The following is a 20263-nucleotide window of genomic DNA, read 5'->3' as shown; positions in this document are numbered from 1 at the left end:
CATCAGACCATGTGGCACGAACCCAACACTATGGGAGAGTACTGATGTCTGGAAATGCAAATTATTTTATTTTATTTTTTGCTCATAATGTCAACCATATCTATCCATCCATTTTCTAACGCTCGTCCTTCTTGAGGTCACTAGGGGGGGCTGAAATATGTATTTCTTTATTTTTCTCAACCTGCTGCGCCTGCCTCCTGAGAAGTAATCAGTATGATATGTTTAAAATACCCATCCATCCATCCATTTTCAACCGCTTATTCCCTTTTGGGGTCTCGGGGGGCGCTGGCGGATATCTCAGCTACAATCGGGTGGAAGGCGGCGTACACCCTGGACAAGTCGCCACCTTATCGCAGAGTAGTTGTCTACCCATTACTCAAAAACTAATTGATATTATAGGAAATTAATGCCGGATACATTTTCAGGTGCAAAAATTACATACTGTATATGATTGACAACACTAAATTGACTCAAGTGTGTGAATGTTGGCCCGTGTTGGCCCTCCGATGAGGTGGTGACTTGTCCAGGATGTACCCTGCCTTCTGCCCGAATGCTGCTGCTGAGATAGGCTCCAGCACACCCCGTGACCCCGAAAGGGACAAGGGCTTGAAAATGGATGGATGGTTGAAAAATTACATGTAGAGAACTTGTTGGTGAACTGATATTGCTATTGGTCCTTAAATTCACCCTTACTTGAGTGTTTTTTTGGTGGTTTTGGTTATTATTTATTTAGACCCTGCCTGGGAAGTTACAGTCTCTTATTTTCTTCCATCTTAATCCACTGTACATGACATTGCCGTATGTCTCACATAGGTGAACCTGAACGGGGTAAGAAGGTAGAAAGTTGATTGATTGAACTTCTTATGTTTATAATTATATTTTTGTCATTCATAAATACACAGAGCAGCATAAATGTCCACAAATGAGAATCAAACAGTCAAACATGTGATGTAACATTTCACAAATTATGTAGCTTCTGCACTTGACTAGCTCTTATAGTAAGTAGTGAGGTAAACAAATACATTGCTGCCTCACACAGGGTTCCATTACTGGAAATTAGATTTAATAGTTTGAAAAGACATCATTTAATTGTCAAATATGTCTACAGACACATCAGCCACTATACTTAACATTATACTTTGAAATGCCACATTTGTCATTTCAGTGTTGCCATTTCAGTGTTGTCATGCTGAAATAAAAAGAAAGTGCTGAAGGATTTTTTCAGTAATAAACCACACTTCCTTTGGCATTAGTCAATAAGGCTTCTTCTCACTTATCATTCACTTATCATTTTCTACCTCTTGTCCCTTATCAGTTTGTCCTAATTCATGTTTTTCTGCAGCACTTTCATTTGTCTGCTCCTGTCAGCACTACTTCATTTAATGTACATTTCTTCAAAAATGACCTCTATCTTGACACTATAAGAACCTTTAAATATTTCATTTGCTATAAATGTCAACCAAGCGTTACATGCTGCATTCTGCCAGTGCTCGTGCCGCTTTAGCAAGTAATTAAAAAACATTAAAAACTTTGCAGGTATTACATGATGGTACGGAAAGTTCACAAAAATCCCTGTGACTGCACAGTAAAAATCCTGTAAATAGAGAATATGTGCTTTCAGGCTTTATATAATCTCCCAAAAACTTTATCTGGAGCCAATTTTGTGGTTGCTCTGAGTTTACTCACTCAAAATATATACTAAACATCCACTAATTTTGCATTTATCCATTCATCCATCCATCCATAATTTTGCCTTTAAACAATTGATTTTAGTAGGTATGAAAAATATGTATTTCTTTATTTTTCTCAACCTGCTGCGCCTGCCTCCTGAGAAGTAATCAGTACGATATGTTTAAAATACCCATTCATCCATTTTCTACCGCTTATTCCCTTTTGGGGTCGCTGGCATCTATTTCAGCTACAATCGGGCGGAAGGCGGCGTACACCCTGGACAAGTCGCAACATCATCGCAGATGTTTGAAATATGATTAAAAAAATAAAAAATACAACATTTGCATATTTTTCCACATTGCTGTGTTGATCATTCTATCCATCCATTTTTTACCATTTCTGGGGGTAACGGGGGTAGCTGGAGACTAGCTCAGCTGCATTCAGGCGGAAGGCCGAGTACACCCTGGACAAATCGCCATCTCATCGCAGGGCCAACATAGCTAGACAGGCAGCATTCACACTCACCTTCACTCACGAGGGCCAACTTGGTGTTGCCAATCAACCTATCCCCAGGTGCATGTTTTACACTCACATTCACACAGAAGGGCCAATTTAGTGTTGTCAATCAACCTATCCCAGGTGCATGTTTTTGGCAGTGGGAGGAAGCCACGCAGAGGGGAGAACATGCAAACTCTACATAGAAAGATGCCAAGCCCGGGATTGAACTCAGAACTACTCAGGACCTTCCTATTGTGAGGCACATGCACTAACCCCTGTGTTACTGTGCTGCCTTGCTGTGTTGATAAGAATGTAAATTACAAAAGCTCAGCATTTCAAATGATGTGTGGTTAGGAGGCTATTTCATGCATCATGTTAAAGGCCTAATGAAATGAGATTTTCTTATTTAAACGGGGATAGCAGGTCCATTCTATGTGTCATACTTGATCATTTCGCAATATTGCCATATTTTTGCTGAAAGGATTTAGTAGAGAACATCCACGATAAAGTTTGCCACTTTTGCTTGCTAACAGAAAAGCCCTGCCTCTACCGGAAGTCGCAGACGATGACGTCACATGTTGATGGCTCCTCACATATTCACATTGTTTTCAATGGGAGCCTCCAACAAAAACAGCTATTCGGACCGAGAAAACGACAATTTCCCCATTAATTTGAGCGAGGATGAAAGATTCGTGTTTGAGGATATTGATAGCGACGGACTAGAACAAAAAAAAAAACGCGATTGCATTGGGACGGATTCAGATGTTTTTAGACACATTTACTAGGATAATTCTGGGAAATCCCTTATCTTTCTATTGTGTTGCTAGTGTTTTAGTGAGTTTAACAGTACCTGATAGTCGGAGGTGTTTGTCCACGGGTGTCTTGACGCCAATGTCTCAGGGAAGTCGACGGCAGCTTTATAGGTGGCACAAGCTCAGCTGATCTCTGGTAAGAAGCAACTTTTACCACAATTTTCTCACCGAACCCTGCTTGTTGACATTTGGTCTGGATTCATGTTCGCTTGACCGTGCTCTGATCCATAGTAAATTTTCACTTCCGGGAATTTTAAACAAGGAATCACCGTGTGTTTGTGTGGCTAAAGGCTAAAGCTTCCCAACTCCATCTTTCTACTGTGACTTCTCCAATATTAATTTAACAATTTGCAAAACATTCAGCAACACAGGTTTCGGTGAGAAATTGTGGTTAAAAAGTTGCTTCTTACCAGAGAAAAGCTGAGCTTGGGCCGTCCATAGCTGCCGTCGACTTCCCTGAGACATTGGCGTCAACACACCCGTGGACGCACCCCTCCGACTATCAGGTAATATTAAACTCACTAAAACACTAGGAACACAATAGAAAGATAAGGGATTTCCCAGAATTATCCTAGTAAATGTGTTTAAAAACATCGGAATCCGTCCTAATGCAATCGCGTTTTTTTTTTAACTCTTTTTTTTTCTAGTCCGTCGCTATCAATATCCTCAAACAAGAATCTTTCATCCTCGCTCAAATTATTGGGGAAATTGTCGTTTTCTCGGTCCGAATAGCACTTTTTGTTGGAGGCTCCCATTAAAAACAATGTGAATATGTGAGGAGCCCCCACACTTGCGACTTCATCATCTGCGATTTCCGGTAGAGGCAGGGCTTTTCTGTTAACAGCAACAGTTGCGAACTTTATCGCGGATGTTCTCTACTAAATCCTTTCAGCGAAAAAATGGCAATATCGCGAAATGATCAAGTATGACACATAGAATGGACCTGCTATCCCCGTTTAAATAAGAAAATGTCATTTCAGTAGGCCTTTAAGTTAAGGAAATGTGTGTGTGTGGGGGGGGGGGGGGGGGGGGGGGGGGGGGGGGGGGGGGGGGTGCAAACTACCCAACCTTCCAACGCAAAAAGTTCATGGATACAGAGACATAGGTCAGCACAATACCTATTTCCCAACGTGTATGCCATTCAAAGTCGCAACTTTTTAAATGATAAATAGCTCTATCTGGTGGAAAGACACTGCAAGCACTGAGTGTACTGGTGGATAAACAAACACTATAACACACCAAGACAAGTACACGCTACTAATAAAAAAGTCAAAACGGGAGGAATAATTTAGCTTATAAAAACTAACTGATCTTTCTTCCTGAAAACAATTTCAACATAAATGGAGGTATAGTCTCATGGCTTTAGCGATCAAACTGTGCCATTGCATGCTATGATGCTATTCGTTTCATATTTGCTATTTCTTGTCGACCCATATATGTTCAAAACAGAAAGGTTTTAATCGACATCAAAATAATCATGCCGATTTTTTAAAATGTATTTAATTTTTGTTTTTAATCCGAACGTCCCACGTGACCCCCATGCGTTTGCGTGGCTGGTGACGTCACCAAGCCCTCCTCGCATCTCACCGTGGCCGTGACCGCCCTTCATCCGTCCACTTCCCGCCGGGCTCCACTCCCCAAGCAAACGCTCAGCAATGGCCCTGCTCAAGTCCAACAAGGTGTTGTCCTGTCTGGGAAACATCACCCCTTCTCTCGGGGTCCTGTCCGCCCGTAACAGGTAAAAAGCGACATTGTGTCGAAACGCAATTTTAGCTGTGTATGTCTTCGCCATGGTGGTGTTTGCCGCTCATAACCGCGTGTTTGGCTACAGTTATATCAAAAGTCCCCTGCCATTACAAGCTTGTATGCGCCGGTTAGCTGATGCTAGCCGACTAGCATGAGCAGATAGGGGTCATCGGGTGACGGCAGGCCTTCCAGTCTCAGCTGCTGGTGTATTCGCATCAAGTGTCCCTATTTGGGCGTGATTCAAGCATGAGTTGCGCATCCACAGTTGCGATTGCAATAATCGACATCGATTTACTTATAATTAAAGTCAGGTTCGGAATCAACGCCACTTCCGGTTTAGCTGGTACGCAGGGAGAAAAGGTTGAGCAATTTTGCTGCATTACGATAACTTAGTTATGGAGGCTAAAAACCGAAAAAAAATTACAGTACTTTTTGGGTCAATTGTTGTTTATTGTTTGCAATCAAGCTTATCTTAAGCGTTGTGTAGGTAGTATTATGAATACGAACGCTACACACAGTTTGAGCCAGGCGACTTGCCGTAGCTGGCGGACTACTGTAACCTGATTGGCTAATGTAGTTCACTATCGCTCGATGATTGGTTGATTTGTAGCGAGCGTGGCGTGCATGCTAGTGCTGTTGTCCTTTTAGCTTCTATTTAGAGGACAAATAAGGTTTTTACGTTTTTAGTGTTGAATTAAATGCGTTCTGTTTTCATTTAGTCTCATTTTCTTCCGATTTGAATCTACCTGTTTTTTCATGCTGGTATTCGGGGGTTTTGGGTGTTTTTGTCTTACTTTAAAGGCCTACTGAAATTAGATTTTCTTATTTAAACGGGGAAAACAAGTCCATTCTATGTGTCATACTTGATCATTTCGCGATATTGCCATATTTTTGCTGAAAGGATTTAGTAGAGAACATCGACGATAAAGTTTGCAACTTTTGGTCGCTAATAAAAAAGCCCTGCCTTTACCGGAAGTCGCAGACGATGACGTCACCAGTGTGCGGGCTCCTCACATTGTTTATAATGTGAGCCTCCAGCATCAAGAGCTATTTGGACCGAGAAAGCGACAATTTCCCCATTAATTTGAGCGAGAATGAAAGATTTGTGGATGAGTATATTGATAGTGAAGGACTAGAAAAAATAAAAAAATAAATAAAAATAAAGTAAAAAAAAAAAGGCGATTGCATTGGGAGCCATTCGGATGTTTTTAGACACATTTACTAAGATAATTCTGGGAAATCCCTTATCTTTCTATTGTGTTGTTAGGGTTTTAGTGAGTTAAATAGTACCTGATACTCGGAGGGGTGTGTCCACGGGTGTGTTGACGCCAGTCTCTGAGGGAAGTCACGACAGCTGCATGGACGGCGCAAGCTCCGCTGATCTCCGGTAAGAGGCGACTTTTACCACAATTTTCTCACCGAAACCTGCCAGTTGACAAGTGGTCGGGAACCATGTTCGCATGACCGCTCTTATCCATAGTAAAACTTCACCCCTGGGAATTTTAAACAAGGAAACACCGTGTGTTTGTGTGGCTAAAGGCTAAAGCTTCCCACCTCCATCTTTCTACTTTGACTTCTCCATTATTAATTGAACAAATTGCAAAAGATTCAGCAACACAGATGTCCAAAATACTGTGTAATTGCGCAATGAAAAGAGATGACTTTTAGCCGCAGGTGGTACTGGCTAATATGTCCCCTCCAACCAATGACGTCACAAACACGCGTCATCATATGCGTTATCATGCCGCGACGTTTTCAACAGGAAACTGTGGGAAATTTTTAAATTTAAACTAAACCGGCCGTATTGGCTTGTGTTGCAATGTTAATATTTCATCATTGATATATAAACTATCAGACTGCGTGGTCGGTAGTTGTGGGTTTCAGTAGGCCTTTAATCTGTTATTTTGTAACGTATATTTACATAGAAAATGGTATTTATAGGTCCGTTACAAACCATTTCAAATGCAAGATATATTTCAAGGCCCTGGGATGAGGTGGCGACTTGTCCAGTTTGTACCCCGCCTTCCGCCCGATTGTAGCTGAGATAGGCACCAGCGCCCCCCGCGACCCCAAAGGAAATAAGCGTTTAAAAATGACACTGTTCCTCCCACCTCCAAAGACATGCACCTGGGGATAGGTTGATTGGCAACACTAAATTGGCCCTAGTGTGTGAATGTGAGTGTGAATGTTGTCTGTCTATCTGTGTTGGCCCTGCGATGATGTGGCGACTTGTCCAGGGTGTACCCTGCCTTCCGCCCGATTGTAGCTGAGATAGGCGCCAGCGCCCCCCCGCGACCCCGAAAGGGAATAAGCGGTAGAAAATGGATGGATGGACTGTTGCAAAGACCTAGGAAAACATTTTTAAAATGTATGTGAACCTTGTGGGCAACACGGTGGTAGAGGGGTTAGTGTGTCTGCCTCACAATACTAAGGGTTCTGGGTTCGATGCTCGGGATCTTTCTGTGTGAAGTTTGCATGTCCTCCCCATGACTGCGTGGGTTCCCTCTGGGTACTCCGGCTACCTCCCACCTGCAAAGACATGCACCTGGGGATAGGTTGATTGGCAACACTAAATTGACCCTAATGTGTGAGTGTGAGTATGTGTTGGACCTGCGATGAGTTGGCGACTTGTCCATGGTGTACCCGCCTTCCGCGCGATTGTAGCTGAGATAGGCTCCAGCGAACCCAAAGGGAATAAGCGGTAGAAAATGGAAGGATGGATGGATGTGAACCATTGTGATAGGCCAAAAATTAAAGAGCCATGAATTTTTTAAGTTAAGAAATGATTTGCCTTATTGTCATGGATCGTGTTTGAGTTGATTTCGAACATGCGTGCAAACATGATACATCACAATTCCCAGTAGTTTCTTTTCAACATTTTGGCCTTGCGTTGAGGTGGCAACTTGTCCAGTGTGTGCCCTTCCTTCCGCCCGAGTGCAGCTGGGATAGGCTCCATCAACTCCCGCGACCCAGAGAGGGACAATTGGTAGAAATGGATAGATGTTCAAAAAGGAATATGAAGAAGCAGAGCTTGTTTATTAATCTTACTCCTTTTCCTTTACATTAGGCCTTGGTGATATACAGTGGGGCAAAAAGTATTTAGTCAGCCACCGATTGTGCAAGTTCTCCCACTTAAAATGATGACAGAGGTCTGTAATTTTCATCATAGTTACAATTCAACTGTGAGAGACAGAATGTGAACAAAAAATCCTGGAATTCACATTGTGGGAATTTTAATGAATTTATTTGTAAATTATGGTGGAAAATAAGTATTTTGTCACTTCAAACAAGGAAGATCTCTGGCTCTCACAGACTTGTAACTTCTTTAAGAAGCTCTTCTGTCCACTCGTTACCTGCATTAATGGAACCTGTTTGAACTCGTTATTTGTAAAAAAGACACCTGTCCACAGCCTCAAACAGTCAAACTCCAAACTCCACTATGGCCAAGACCAAAGAGCTGTCGAAGGACACGGGAAAATAATTGTAGACCTGCACCAGACTGGGAGGAGTGAATCTACAATAGGCAAGCAGCTTGGTGTGAAAAAAATCAACTGTGGGAGCAATTATCAGAAAATGGAAGACATACAAGACCACTGATAATCTCCCTCGATCTGGGGCTCCACGCAAGATCCCATCCCGTGAGGTCAAAATGATCATGAGAACGGTGAGCAAAAATCCCAGAACCACACCTGGGGGACCTGGTGAATGACATGCAGAGAGCTGGGACCAAAGTAACAAAGGTTACCATCAGTAACACACTATGCCGACAGGGAATCAAATCCTGCAGTGCCAGACGTGTCCCCCTGCTTAAGCGAGTGCATGTCCAGGCCCGTCTGAAGTTTGCCAGAGAGCACATGGATGATACAGCAGAGGATTGGGATTATGTCATGTGGTCAGATGAAACCAAAATAGAACTTTTTGGTATAAACTCAACTTGTCGTGTTTGGAGGAAGAAGGATACTGAGTTGCATCCCAAGAACACCATACCTACTGTGAAGCATGGGGGTGGAAACATCATGCTTTGGGGCTGTTTTTCTGCTAAGGAGACAGGACGACTGATCCTTGTTAAGGAAAGAATGAATGGGCCATGTATCGTGAGATTTCCTTCCATCAGTGAGAGCTTTGAAGATGAAACGTGGCTGGGTCTTCCAGCATGACAATGATCCCGAACACACCGCCCGGGCAACGAAGGAGTGGCTCCGTAAGAAGCATTTGAAAGTCCTGGAGTGGCCTAGCCTGTCTCCAGGACTCAACCCCATAGAAAATCTGTGGAGGGAGTTGAAAGTCTGTGTTGCTCGGCGACAGCCCCAAAACATCACTGCTCTCGAGAAGATCTGCATAGAGGAATGGGCCAAAATACCAGCTACTGTGTGTGCAAACCTGGTAAAGACCTATAGTAATCGTTTGACCTCTGTTATTGCCAACAAAGGTTATATTACAAAGTATTGAGTTGAATTTGTGTTATTGCCCAAATACGTATTTTCCACCATAACTTACAAATAAATTCTTTAAAATTCCTACAATGTGAATTCCTGGATTTTTTTTCACATTCTGTCTCTCACAGTTGAAGTGTACCTATGATGAAAATTACACTCTGTCATCATTTTAAGTGGGAGAACCTGCACAATTGGTGCCTGACTAAATACCTTTTTGCCCCACCGTATCAACACAGCTAGACAACATTCACACTCACATTCACACACTTGGGCCAATTTATTTTGCTAATCAACCTATCCCCAGGTGCATGTCTTTGGAGGTGGGAGCATCTTCCCCCCGTAGGGAACCCGCACATTCACAGGGAGTACATGCAAACTCCACACAGAAATAAATGCATGAAATAAAAAGTAAATAGATAACCCATAGAAGATCACTTAATGAAAAAAAAATGAAGTTTTCATTGTTTATTTTTTTATTATTTAATTAAGTTGAATAGCAATGTTACAATTACCAGAAACATAGCTCTAAACGTCCATATTTCCTGGAATTTCCAAATGGGGGTTTCAACAGTGGGTACCTTTTTTGAAAAGACAATCTAAAAACCTATTTACATAAAAAAACGTCATAAAATGCCAATTTTAGCGAATAATTGCGCATTATACCATGATACATCCGACTATAGTGGAGTTGTTTTCTGAATTAAATGTTACACAAATTACGGCAGCAAGCGTCAAATGACAACAACGAGCATCATGGTTGCCGCCTCAAAAGGTCATTAAAAATGATGATGTAATCTGCAGACTTACTCCATATTTGAGGATTTTAAAGACAAACCTATATACAAAAGTAAGTATAAAAGGATATATAAGTTTACTTATCGTCGTGTATATTTATTTACGAACTTGTGGTTTCACGTGTTAATTTTTTTATCGTCTTCATACAGACCCGAAAGTTTCAATGTTGAGGCACTTCCGGTTAATTTGAATTACGTCATCAACCTATGTACTCGTCAACTAGTAAAAATATAACCCTAAACAGAGAAAACTACGACACACATCGCAAATCACAAGCCGCCGTAGCAATACAGATAAGTAGGTCAGTGGCTGATAGTCACGCACCTAGTATTTTTCTTACTTGGTCCCCAAAAGTGGTATTTGAAGATATTTTTATTGACAGACATGAGTGCTGTGGTAACCGCAGCTTGGCCTTTGGTCTGTTGATCCCAGATAGCTTGTCTGATGTTTTTGAAAGTTGAGGTTCATTTGTTTCATCTGTTCAAAGGTTCTATGTGCTAAACTGCAATGGCTCACTTGACGTCAATGTTTGAAATACTTTGCCATTAAGATTTTATTAAAGTGATGCAAAATAGTGAATTGTATATTTATTACTGTTTCAATAATTACCTCATTTAATGCATAACTATCTTTGTGATTTGTCTAATTATTTATAAGCATAATATTATTTGGAAGTGATTGGAGACAGTTGCCCTTTGAAAATATTTCAATCCTAATTTTAGCTGCTAAGTGAAGAGGGTTTACAAAGCATATGAAACCTAAGACATAAGCCTCACAGTAGCAACATTCAAGAACAACCAAATGTTTAATACACATGACTAATGATAAAAACTCAACATTTTTGTAGTTCACTATCATTAAAATGCAGTGGATAGGCTAATAATGTAGTTTCCAATACTTGTATTGATTACTATTTTTCATGTGTTTTTTACAAGTTTCTTCGTCAGTGTGGTTCACATGATCAGTTAAGCTCAAGCATTAAGTCCACATGGTGCTCTGGTCACACGACTAATACTATTACATTGGCATGACCAGTCTACTTAGAATTACTTAAGAGGTAGCATATTCTAAGCTCCAATGAGTGATTCTATGCATGATATTTTTTAATCGTTACGTTTTCGCAGCTCATGGTGGGGCGGAGTGCAGATGGGTCCCCCCGATCCCATCCTGGGGGTGTCCGAGGCCTTCAAGAGGGACACCAACCCTAAAAAGATGAACCTGGGGGTTGGAGCCTACAGGGATGACCAGGGCAAGCCTTTTGTTCTCAGCTGCGTTCGCAAGGTAACACTACACATAAACACTTGCTTGCACCTTCTCACTAAGAAGTGTTTTGTATTCCAAATATTTATGTATTTCTATGTATATTTTCTATTTTATCTCTCAGGCAGAGGCTTTGATTGCAGCAAAACAGCTGGACAAGGAATATCTTCCCATTGGCGGGTTGGGAGATTTTTCGAAAGCTTGTGCCCAGCTTGCTCTTGGGGCTGATAATGAGGTTTTGAAGAGTGGCAGGGTCAGTGAGTGCGTATTGCTTGTATTCCGACATGTGTCTTCTTCCCGAAAGTGAAAAGCAGTGGTGGTCAACTAAGCATCAAACAAACTATAAGAGTACATAAGAGGCCTAAATCTTCCTGCAAAAAAAGATTGGAGCAAAATATCAAACTATGCAAAGGAATAGATGTGTATACTTTATCAAAAAAAAAGATTTGTCGAATGATATCAAGGATTATAAGTCATTCGCGTTCTCAGACAAATCGAACTTTTGTGCTCCAGACGCCATTCTACACGACAAAACACATGGAAACTTGGAAAAGCATGGAGGTCTACAGCTTCTTTGTGTGTGACTGGACGAAAGAAATTGGTATCAAGACTCTCCCGAATAAATATGTATCGATTTTGCTGGAGTAAGTTTGCAGTACATAATTTAACTTTGCGTTTACGGATGTTTGTTGCTGTTGCACGCCCCATTTACGAGTAGCGTGTTTTTCCCGTCTTTATGAAAATATAACTATAGATGTCAACATTGTGTATATGCCGAAAACTTCATTTAGGATTGCTGCCTTTGGTAAAAATTCAACTCCTTTACGTTTTGCTGACATTTGCTTTCTTTTTTTTAGACTCACCGAATTGGTGCGTTTTAAAACACTTGCACCAAACGTGGGTAAAGAAAAATACGAACAATATCAAGATAATACTTATTGAAAAAAAAAACATTAAAAGTGTATCAAACAAACCTGTAACAAAGTGATCAATGCAAACTCGTGCATTTTTTTACTCTGCTACCATGGACTAAAGTGTGTGCTTCTTTTTTAGTCGTCATTTAAAAAAAATCCTGCACTCTTCCTCCCTTTTTAATTACCTCTTGGGGAACTCTGAATAAATATTTATCATTTTCGCGATTTTAACGATTAGTAGAGCCAAAACACAACCATAGGATCTTTTTTCTTTGAGAAAGGCTCAATGTGAAGTGAATTATATTTAAATTGCGCTTTTTCTCTAGTGACTCAAAGCGCTTTACATAGTGAAACCCAATATCTAAGTTACATTCAATGGCGCCTACTACCCATTGAAAACAACTAACTAGACCACCACGCATATTCATAGGGGGGATGTGAGCCGGACGTGACATCACTAACATCACAGCAATACAAATCTAAGTCAAACAATTGTATTTGGTCATAAGATTTCAAACGAGTCATCTTCCAACAGAACATCACTGTCCAGACCATCTCAGGAACTGGATCTCTGCGCATCGGAGCTAACTTCCTGGTAATGCACTTGTTTATTGAACCAGCCCAGGCAAACTAAATCACAATTCCTTTTTTCTGGTTCAGTCTCGGTTTCATGGAGGTCCCAGAGATGTTTACCTTCCCAAGCCCTCCTGGGGCAACCACACACCCATTTTCAGAGACGCTGGCATGCAGCTCAAAGCATACCGCTACTACGATCCCTCAACATGCGGCTTTGATTTCAGTGGAGCTCTGGAGGATATTTCTGTAAGATACAAAGAACAGTTATTTTTAAGTTAACAGGATCTCATGATTTATCACAGAAATAAATAAGATAGATAGATTGTACTTTATTGATTCCTTCAGGAGAGTTCCCTCAGGAAAATGATAAAGGAACAATGAATTTGGTATAATTAAATTATTTTGCATAATGTGAATGTTAGAAACCTCCATTATAAGACTATTTATGTTAAAGTGACTAGTCAGCCAAGATTAGCTGCATGACCCATTTTAAGTGTGACTAATACTAATTTGTTCATTTGTTTTGTCACAGAAAATCCCAGAGCAAAGCGTAATCCTGTTGCATGCTTGTGCCCACAACCCTACTGGTGTTGACCCCAGGCCTGAACAGTGGAAGGAGATCTCTGACATTGTGAAAGTGCGTAATTATTATCTGTAGAAAATGTCTGCATTCATATATTTACAATCAGCTTTGGTGAAGATTCCAAAGGCAGCATACTGCAGATAACTGGATCGTTCAGATTTATTGACGTCTCTCTATCCTTGTACCTTTGTAATCCCACCTTTCAGAAACGTAACTTGCTGGTGTTCTTCGACATGGCATACCAGGGCTTTGCCAGTGGGGACATAGATCGTGATGCCTGGGCTGTGCGCTACTTCATTGAGCAGGGCCACAACATCCTTTTGTCTCAGTCCTTTGCTAAGAACATGGGTCTCTATGGTCAGTATAAATGCACCACGGCAACCTTTCTCAAAATACCTTTAACTCTGGGTACAAGAAAACCTAAATTATCATTTTATTTCTCATAATCAGCTTTTTTGTATAAATAGTATCATCAGACAATCACAATGGCCTCATAGGTGACTGATGAGGTCTTTACCACCACCTAGTGGTGAAATCTTGTCATACTGAAAGCAGCACTCGCTTGGGTTGGATTTAATGCAAAAAAGGATGAATGTTCGTTCCTCGAGAAGAAATAAAAAGGGCAAAAGATTTCATGGAAGACTACGAGAAAGTGGCACACATTCTAGTCCAAACGAGAGTGAAGAACACACGAGATTTCAGTGATCACTTTGTTAAAGGTTTGTTTTATATACTTTTAATGTTTATTATTTCACATTTAATTATTATCTTTAAATTATTTGTATCTTAATCTTGTTTTAGCGTTCTTAAAGCACATTTTTGCTACAAATGTTTTTAAAGCACCAACTCTGCAAGTCTAAAAGAAAGCAAATGTGAGCAAAACCAAAAAGAGATAAGCTTTTACCTAAGGCAGCAATCATAAATGAAGCTTTCAGCACACACAATTTTGACATCTGTAGTTATATTTTTATAAAGACAGGGAAAACCATGCATACTCGTAAACTGTGCGTGCATCAACAACATGGAAACAAACATGAGAATCACTGCCTTAGCTAGACGCACACAGTTGTCTGTATAAGTGGAAAACTAACTTATCTTAATGGTAACCATAATCTCATGCTTCATTTCAGTGTCCATAAATTAAAGTAATGATATTTACTGTCTTTTTCAGTCTGGTTACTACTGTTTTACATAGCACCAAAATTCAGTATGCATCCCTAGTAGTCACAGTAGTATTCTCATATGCTGTGTCCTTACTGCCATTTACAGGTGAGCGTGTAGGAGGCTTCACTGTGGTGTGTAAAGACAATGAGGAAGCTAAGAGGGTCGAGTCTCAATTAAAGATTCTCATCAGACCCATTTACTCCAACCCACCAATGAATGGTGCAAGAATTGCTACAACTATTCTCAACACGCCTGACCTGCGTGCACTTTGGTAAAGGTTGCAATGTTCGTATGCAAAACTAATTGCGTATGTCAAAACTAAATACATTCTTTGTCTGTGTGGCAGGCTGGAGGAAGTCCATGGGATGGCCAATCGCATCATCAAGATGAGAGAACAGCTTTCGGCCGGCTTGAAAAAGCATGGCTCCTCCCACAACTGGCAGCATGTCATCGACCAGATTGGCATGTTCTGCTTCACAGGCCTGAAACCTGAACAGGTACACACACTAGAAATATGCATTGTTAGGCTTTCCAATATTATACTATACAAACATAGCGTTAATCTGTAGATGTAGTGCCACACACTGTGACAACATGACGGTCGCCAAAGCTTTGATTACAAATAAAGTACTGTTCTTGTCCAATTAATAGGGTTGTAATAAATTTCTGTATAAATTATGTTGACGATAGAGCTTTTAATACTGTCGTTATATCATGACAATGCATGTTGATGACACATTCTGTATCCTTCAGATTTGTTAGTGACAAGAGACTGAACACGTCCTCCACGCAATGTAACGTCCTCACGTGCTGCTAACGTCCCTCCACAGTGCAAAGCCACTTTTAAGTCAGCAGTCGTTGCTCTATGGCGTCAAAAATAAATAACTTTTTTACAAGAGTGATTTATCATTTGAGGACAAGGAATAGCTAAACATGCTACACTACAAACCGCAGGAGGATGCAAGAAGACAGGCTAACTACTAAGTTACAGCTCTTGAATGTAAACAACCGTAGGTGGATCGAGAGAAATCTCAACAGTAACGATACCAAGTATAGTATTAGCATGGTTGATATAACAGTGATTAGAGCGATAGTTTTTATTATCAAAACATTTTGTTTGTTTTTGTTTACAAACTCAGGAAATAAGTCCCTGGACATAGGAAGCCAACAAAGGGGAACTGCACTTAAAAAAAAAAAAAAAATAAAAAAAATTGCCTATCGTTCACAATCATTATCAAAGACATGACAATGAATGTATTTTTTTTTAATGCATTTTAAATATTAAATAAATGAAATCAGAAGTCCGCTTACAATGGAGTCTATGGGGGTTGCCCACTTCTGCCTATAAAACTTTTAAAAGCACATCCAATCACCTCCAGTAGAGTTTTATATACATGCTGTAAGTATATATGCAATGTAGGAACGGGCACATTTATAATAACGTTATTCATGTATTTTGATCATTTTAAGCATACATGATGCATTATTTCATGAACTCATGATGTTTTTTTTTCTTCATCGCTGATTATTACTCACTGCAGACTACATTAGAGTCAACAAACATAACAAAACATCACTTACTGTGCAATGTCTGCTGTCGTTAAGATGCCAACTGCTAGGAGGTTCATATATTCCCATTTAGATGAAGAATGACTACATTATCTTTGAGAAGAAAAGGGTGTGGAGCCAAGCCTCTTTTTGTGTCGTTCTAGCCATTTCCAGCTCTAAATTAGCTGTCAACGTGTACCAACTTGACGGAATACGTCATCGTACTTCTAATATTCAGATGAGAGTCATGATTTATGATCGACTATAAAGTTTGACAAGCAAGGAAACAAGGAAGCAGCTCTTCAGTTGATTATGTCGAAAAAGGAACACAAGTTTGTGATCACAACACCGCTATAATAAAATGTCTGCTTTAGAGCTTATAATAACAATATCACTAATAAAATTCAAGTCACGAAATGTAAAATTAATATTTTTGGCGGTTTTTGGATGGTTATTTATTGGGTTTTATGGATGGTATCGAGGACCCCTTGTTGGCAGCACTGCAAACAGACTTTTTTTTACTTTATTTATGGGTTAGAATACATTTAAAAAAATATTTAAAAATACATCTTTTATTATGATTCAGAACAATAGACAACATTTAAAAAAAGGGCAGTTGCCCTTTTAAAGGTAAAAACCAAAGGACTTAAATCAGACCCAATAGTAGGAAATAATTCAAATATTTAATTGGTATTTGTTTTTGTCTGATTATAATTGTGATAAAAAAATCATTAAATCATCTTGAAAATTTGAAGTATCGGCATTGGTGTGACCAATTGAATTTCCCTTCGGGGATTGTGGCCTAGTGGTTAGAGTGTCCACCCTGAGAACGGTAGGTTGTGAGTTCAAATCCCGGCTTACTATTAAAAAATGGGACCCATTGCCTTTCTGCTTGGCACTCAGCATCAAGGGTTGGAATAGGGGGTTAAATCACCATAAATGATTCCCGGGCCCAGCACCGCTGCTGCCCACTGCTCCCCTCTTTTCCCAGGGGGTGATCAAGGGGATGGATCAAATGCACAGGACACATTTCACCACACCTAGTGTGTGTGTGACATTCATTGGTACTTTAACGTTAATAAAGTATTTCTGATTCAGATTCTGATTCTGAATACTGCCGCTGCAACTATTTAATATTGGACTGATACCCACAATTGTTCTATCTCCCGCAACTAAGTTGACACATTTGTAAAGTGTCCAAACAGAAGAGTAAGTGCTTTTTACATTTTAACATAAGTGTAGAAAGGACCATCTAAGAACAGAAATAAACAAGATATTAACAAGCAGATTATTAATACAACCATAAATGTCGCAGTATGTTACTACATGTGTCAGCAGCCTAATTAGGAGCCTTTGGAAGTTATTTTGAAATAGTTCTATTATCATTTACTTGCCAAAGCCTTATATTGCGATACATATTGTTCTCGTAAAAGCCCACTATTTATATATATATATATATATATATATTAGGGGTGTAACGGTACACAAAAATTTCGGTTCGGTACGTACCTCGATTTAGAGGTCACGGTTCGGTTAATTTTCAGTACAGTAAGAAAACAACAAAATATAAATTTTTTGGTTATTAATTTACCAAATTTGCAAAATCTTCCACCAAAATATTTTTCTTAGTGGAATATTTGATATGAAGTAATGGGAACCTTGGATAGGTCAATAATTCATGATAACATAGATTTTGATTCAATATTATGTTTTGATCAATGACAATTTGAAAGAAAAGAAACAGCTTTGTTTTATTAGTCAACATTGCAACTTTTTCTAAATTACATTTAACTTTTAAGCTTTTTTATTTCATTTTTGTTATGTTTTTGTTTATTTTAATATTATTTTTAGAATGTATCGTGGGCCTTTAAAACATTCGCTGTGGGCCGCAAATGGCCTCCGGGGCACACTTTTGACACCCCTGCTATAGATTATAAAAAATAAATTCTAATAAATCCATGGATAAAAAGCAAAGCCTGGTGACGCATGCGCGTTTATCATAACTCTGTCGCTCTCTCTGTCTCTGCCCCTCCCTCACAAATGCTGCTGCGTGCACAATTTGTTTTGTTTTTAACCCCTTCTTAACCCCGAACGTACATTGAAAATACACGCGACCTTAACTTAAAATGCCGGACATTTGAGGCATTTAAGAAACTCCACCCGGAAAGAATACATATCCGGTGAAAAGAGGAGGTATGGTCAGTCTATCGATCGTAGCCCGGTCGCTGCTAGCATGCCGTGCGTTGTGCCTTGTGCATTGTTTACACAACGTGCGGTACGCTACTTAATATGTCCGTGTGGAAACTCTTTCGGTACACCTCCGAACCGAGCCGAAACCCCCGTACCGTTACACTCCCAATATATATATATATATATATAAACAAAATAGATTTCAGGCCATACCAGCCATCCCTAATTATTAATATTAATATTTTTTTATTATTTATTTTGCAGGTTGAGCGCCTGACAAAAGAGTTTTCAGTGTACATGACCAAGGACGGCAGGATCTCCATGGCAGGCGTGTCCTCTGGGAATGTGGGATACCTGGCAGAGGCCATCCATGCCGTGTCCAAGTAGAGTGGATCCTGTTGGTAGAACATCCAGGCAGTGAGGTTGAAGGAGATTTGATGAATCACTTTCTACTCCATTTTACTTCTAGTATACAGTTAGACATTTTTGTTGGACTTTTATCTGTCTACTGTCCAACTATTGTTGCTGGTAAAATGGTTTACTTATCTTGTTTCCTCAGAAAGAAATCTCATTAAATGCAAGTCCCCTGCTAAATTAAACGTGTACTTATTTATTATGTTGAAAAAACTTGGCTGTTCTGCTGGTTCTTTTAAATGTCAACTGTCTATTCAGCTGTATAAGATTCAAGAACAAGTAAAGAGCTCCTTGGTTCTGAGAAAATGTTAATGTCTTTTTAGAAGGTGGATGCACTTTATTCAAAGTAATGCACTAATTGAATTTCAAAATTGGCACTGCTGTAATGTATTATGGGTAATTGAATTAGTTTATTATTTGAACTAATCAATCATTCACTACTCTATTGCTGTCGTTTTGGAAAGTAATCTGCATCCTGAGTAGTATTCACATGGCCTTTCAATTGTAGTTGTTGGCAGAACAGCAGTTTTTCAGTTTCATGTTCTGTCTCAAAACAAACATCATGTAAGCCAAAAATACTAACTGAGCTCACTACATAGAAGTGGATATAATGATTACAAACATTGAGATGTTTTCTTCATTTCATTCACTTCTTCTTTACTCTGATTAATTTCTATTATCATGACTTTGTATTTAATATTGGTACAGTTATGGTGTCTCAGTGCGGGCCTTTTGGTGTCATTTTGAATGTAGAGAGTATAATTGAAAGTCACCTTTCGCCTCTGTATTCTGCACGTTAAAACATTGGTCATGTTCCTAACAGAACTACAATAAATCATTGTAGAGTATCTGCTCTTGTGATTGTTTTGTCTTTTTTCTTCTTTATAAAAAGTGAAGGGGCTTCACGGTGGCAGAGGGGTTAGTGCGTCTGCCTCACAATACGAAGGTCCTGCAGTCCTGAGTTCAATCCCAGGCTCGAGATCTTTCTGTGTGGAGTTTGCATGTTCTCCCCATGACTGCGCAGGTTCCCTCCGGGTACTCCGGCTTCCTCCCACTTCCAAAGACATGCACCTGGGGATAGGTTGATTGGCAACACTAAATGGTCCCTAGTGTGTGAATGTGAGTGTGAATGTTGTCTATCTGTGTTGGCCCTGCGATGAGGTGGCGACTTGTCTAGGATGTACCCCGCAATCCGCCCAATTGTAGCTGAGATAGGCGCCAGCGCCCCCGCGACCCCAAAAGGGAATAAGCGGTAGAAAATGGATGGATGGATGGAATAAAGAATTATAAAATGGCTATTTTCATTGGACCACAAAGTATTTCTTGATTGGATAGAGTTGACACCGGTGTCTCAGACAAAAATAAGACTGAAGAGGCCCGAATACAGCTGAGCTAGGCCCCAGCAACCCCTGTGATCTCAAAAGGGACAAGTGGTAGAATAATGGATGGATGGATGAAGAGGCATCATTTTGGTAACAATATTTCTCAAGGTTAATTTACATTTTATCAAAAAGGTTATTACAAAAGTTCCTGGTATATGAAGAATTTTGAGCTTAACTGTACTTATGTGGCAGATTCGACTTATTTGGAGTAAACCATCAGCGAATACTGTTAAGACTACATTACCCATAATTCCCCGGTCGGTCACGTGAGAAA

At 39.9% G+C, this 20263-nt stretch overlaps 1 protein-coding gene across 1 annotated transcript; it reads left to right on the top strand.

The window, feature by feature from the left end:
- The first annotated feature begins 4545 nt into the window (after positions 1 to 4545).
- On the top strand, positions 4546 to 19455 carry got2b (glutamic-oxaloacetic transaminase 2b, mitochondrial). Its single transcript, XM_061881432.1, has 10 exons — positions 4546 to 4719; positions 11083 to 11239; positions 11343 to 11471; positions 12668 to 12727; positions 12793 to 12954; positions 13241 to 13345; positions 13498 to 13648; positions 14561 to 14726; positions 14802 to 14952; positions 18458 to 19455. Exons 1-10 carry the CDS (start codon positions 4637 to 4639, stop codon positions 18578 to 18580), a joined length of 1287 nt encoding a protein of 428 aa, XP_061737416.1. The 5' UTR covers positions 4546 to 4636; the 3' UTR covers positions 18581 to 19455.
- Positions 19456 to 20263: the final 808 nt, after the last annotated feature.

Source organism: Nerophis ophidion, linkage group LG02, assembly GCF_033978795.1.
Source record: "Nerophis ophidion isolate RoL-2023_Sa linkage group LG02, RoL_Noph_v1.0, whole genome shotgun sequence".
Taxonomy (NCBI): domain Eukaryota; kingdom Metazoa; phylum Chordata; class Actinopteri; order Syngnathiformes; family Syngnathidae; genus Nerophis; species Nerophis ophidion.
The sequence above is the reverse complement of the archived record's forward strand: the minus strand, read 5'-3'. Positions and strand labels throughout refer to the sequence as shown.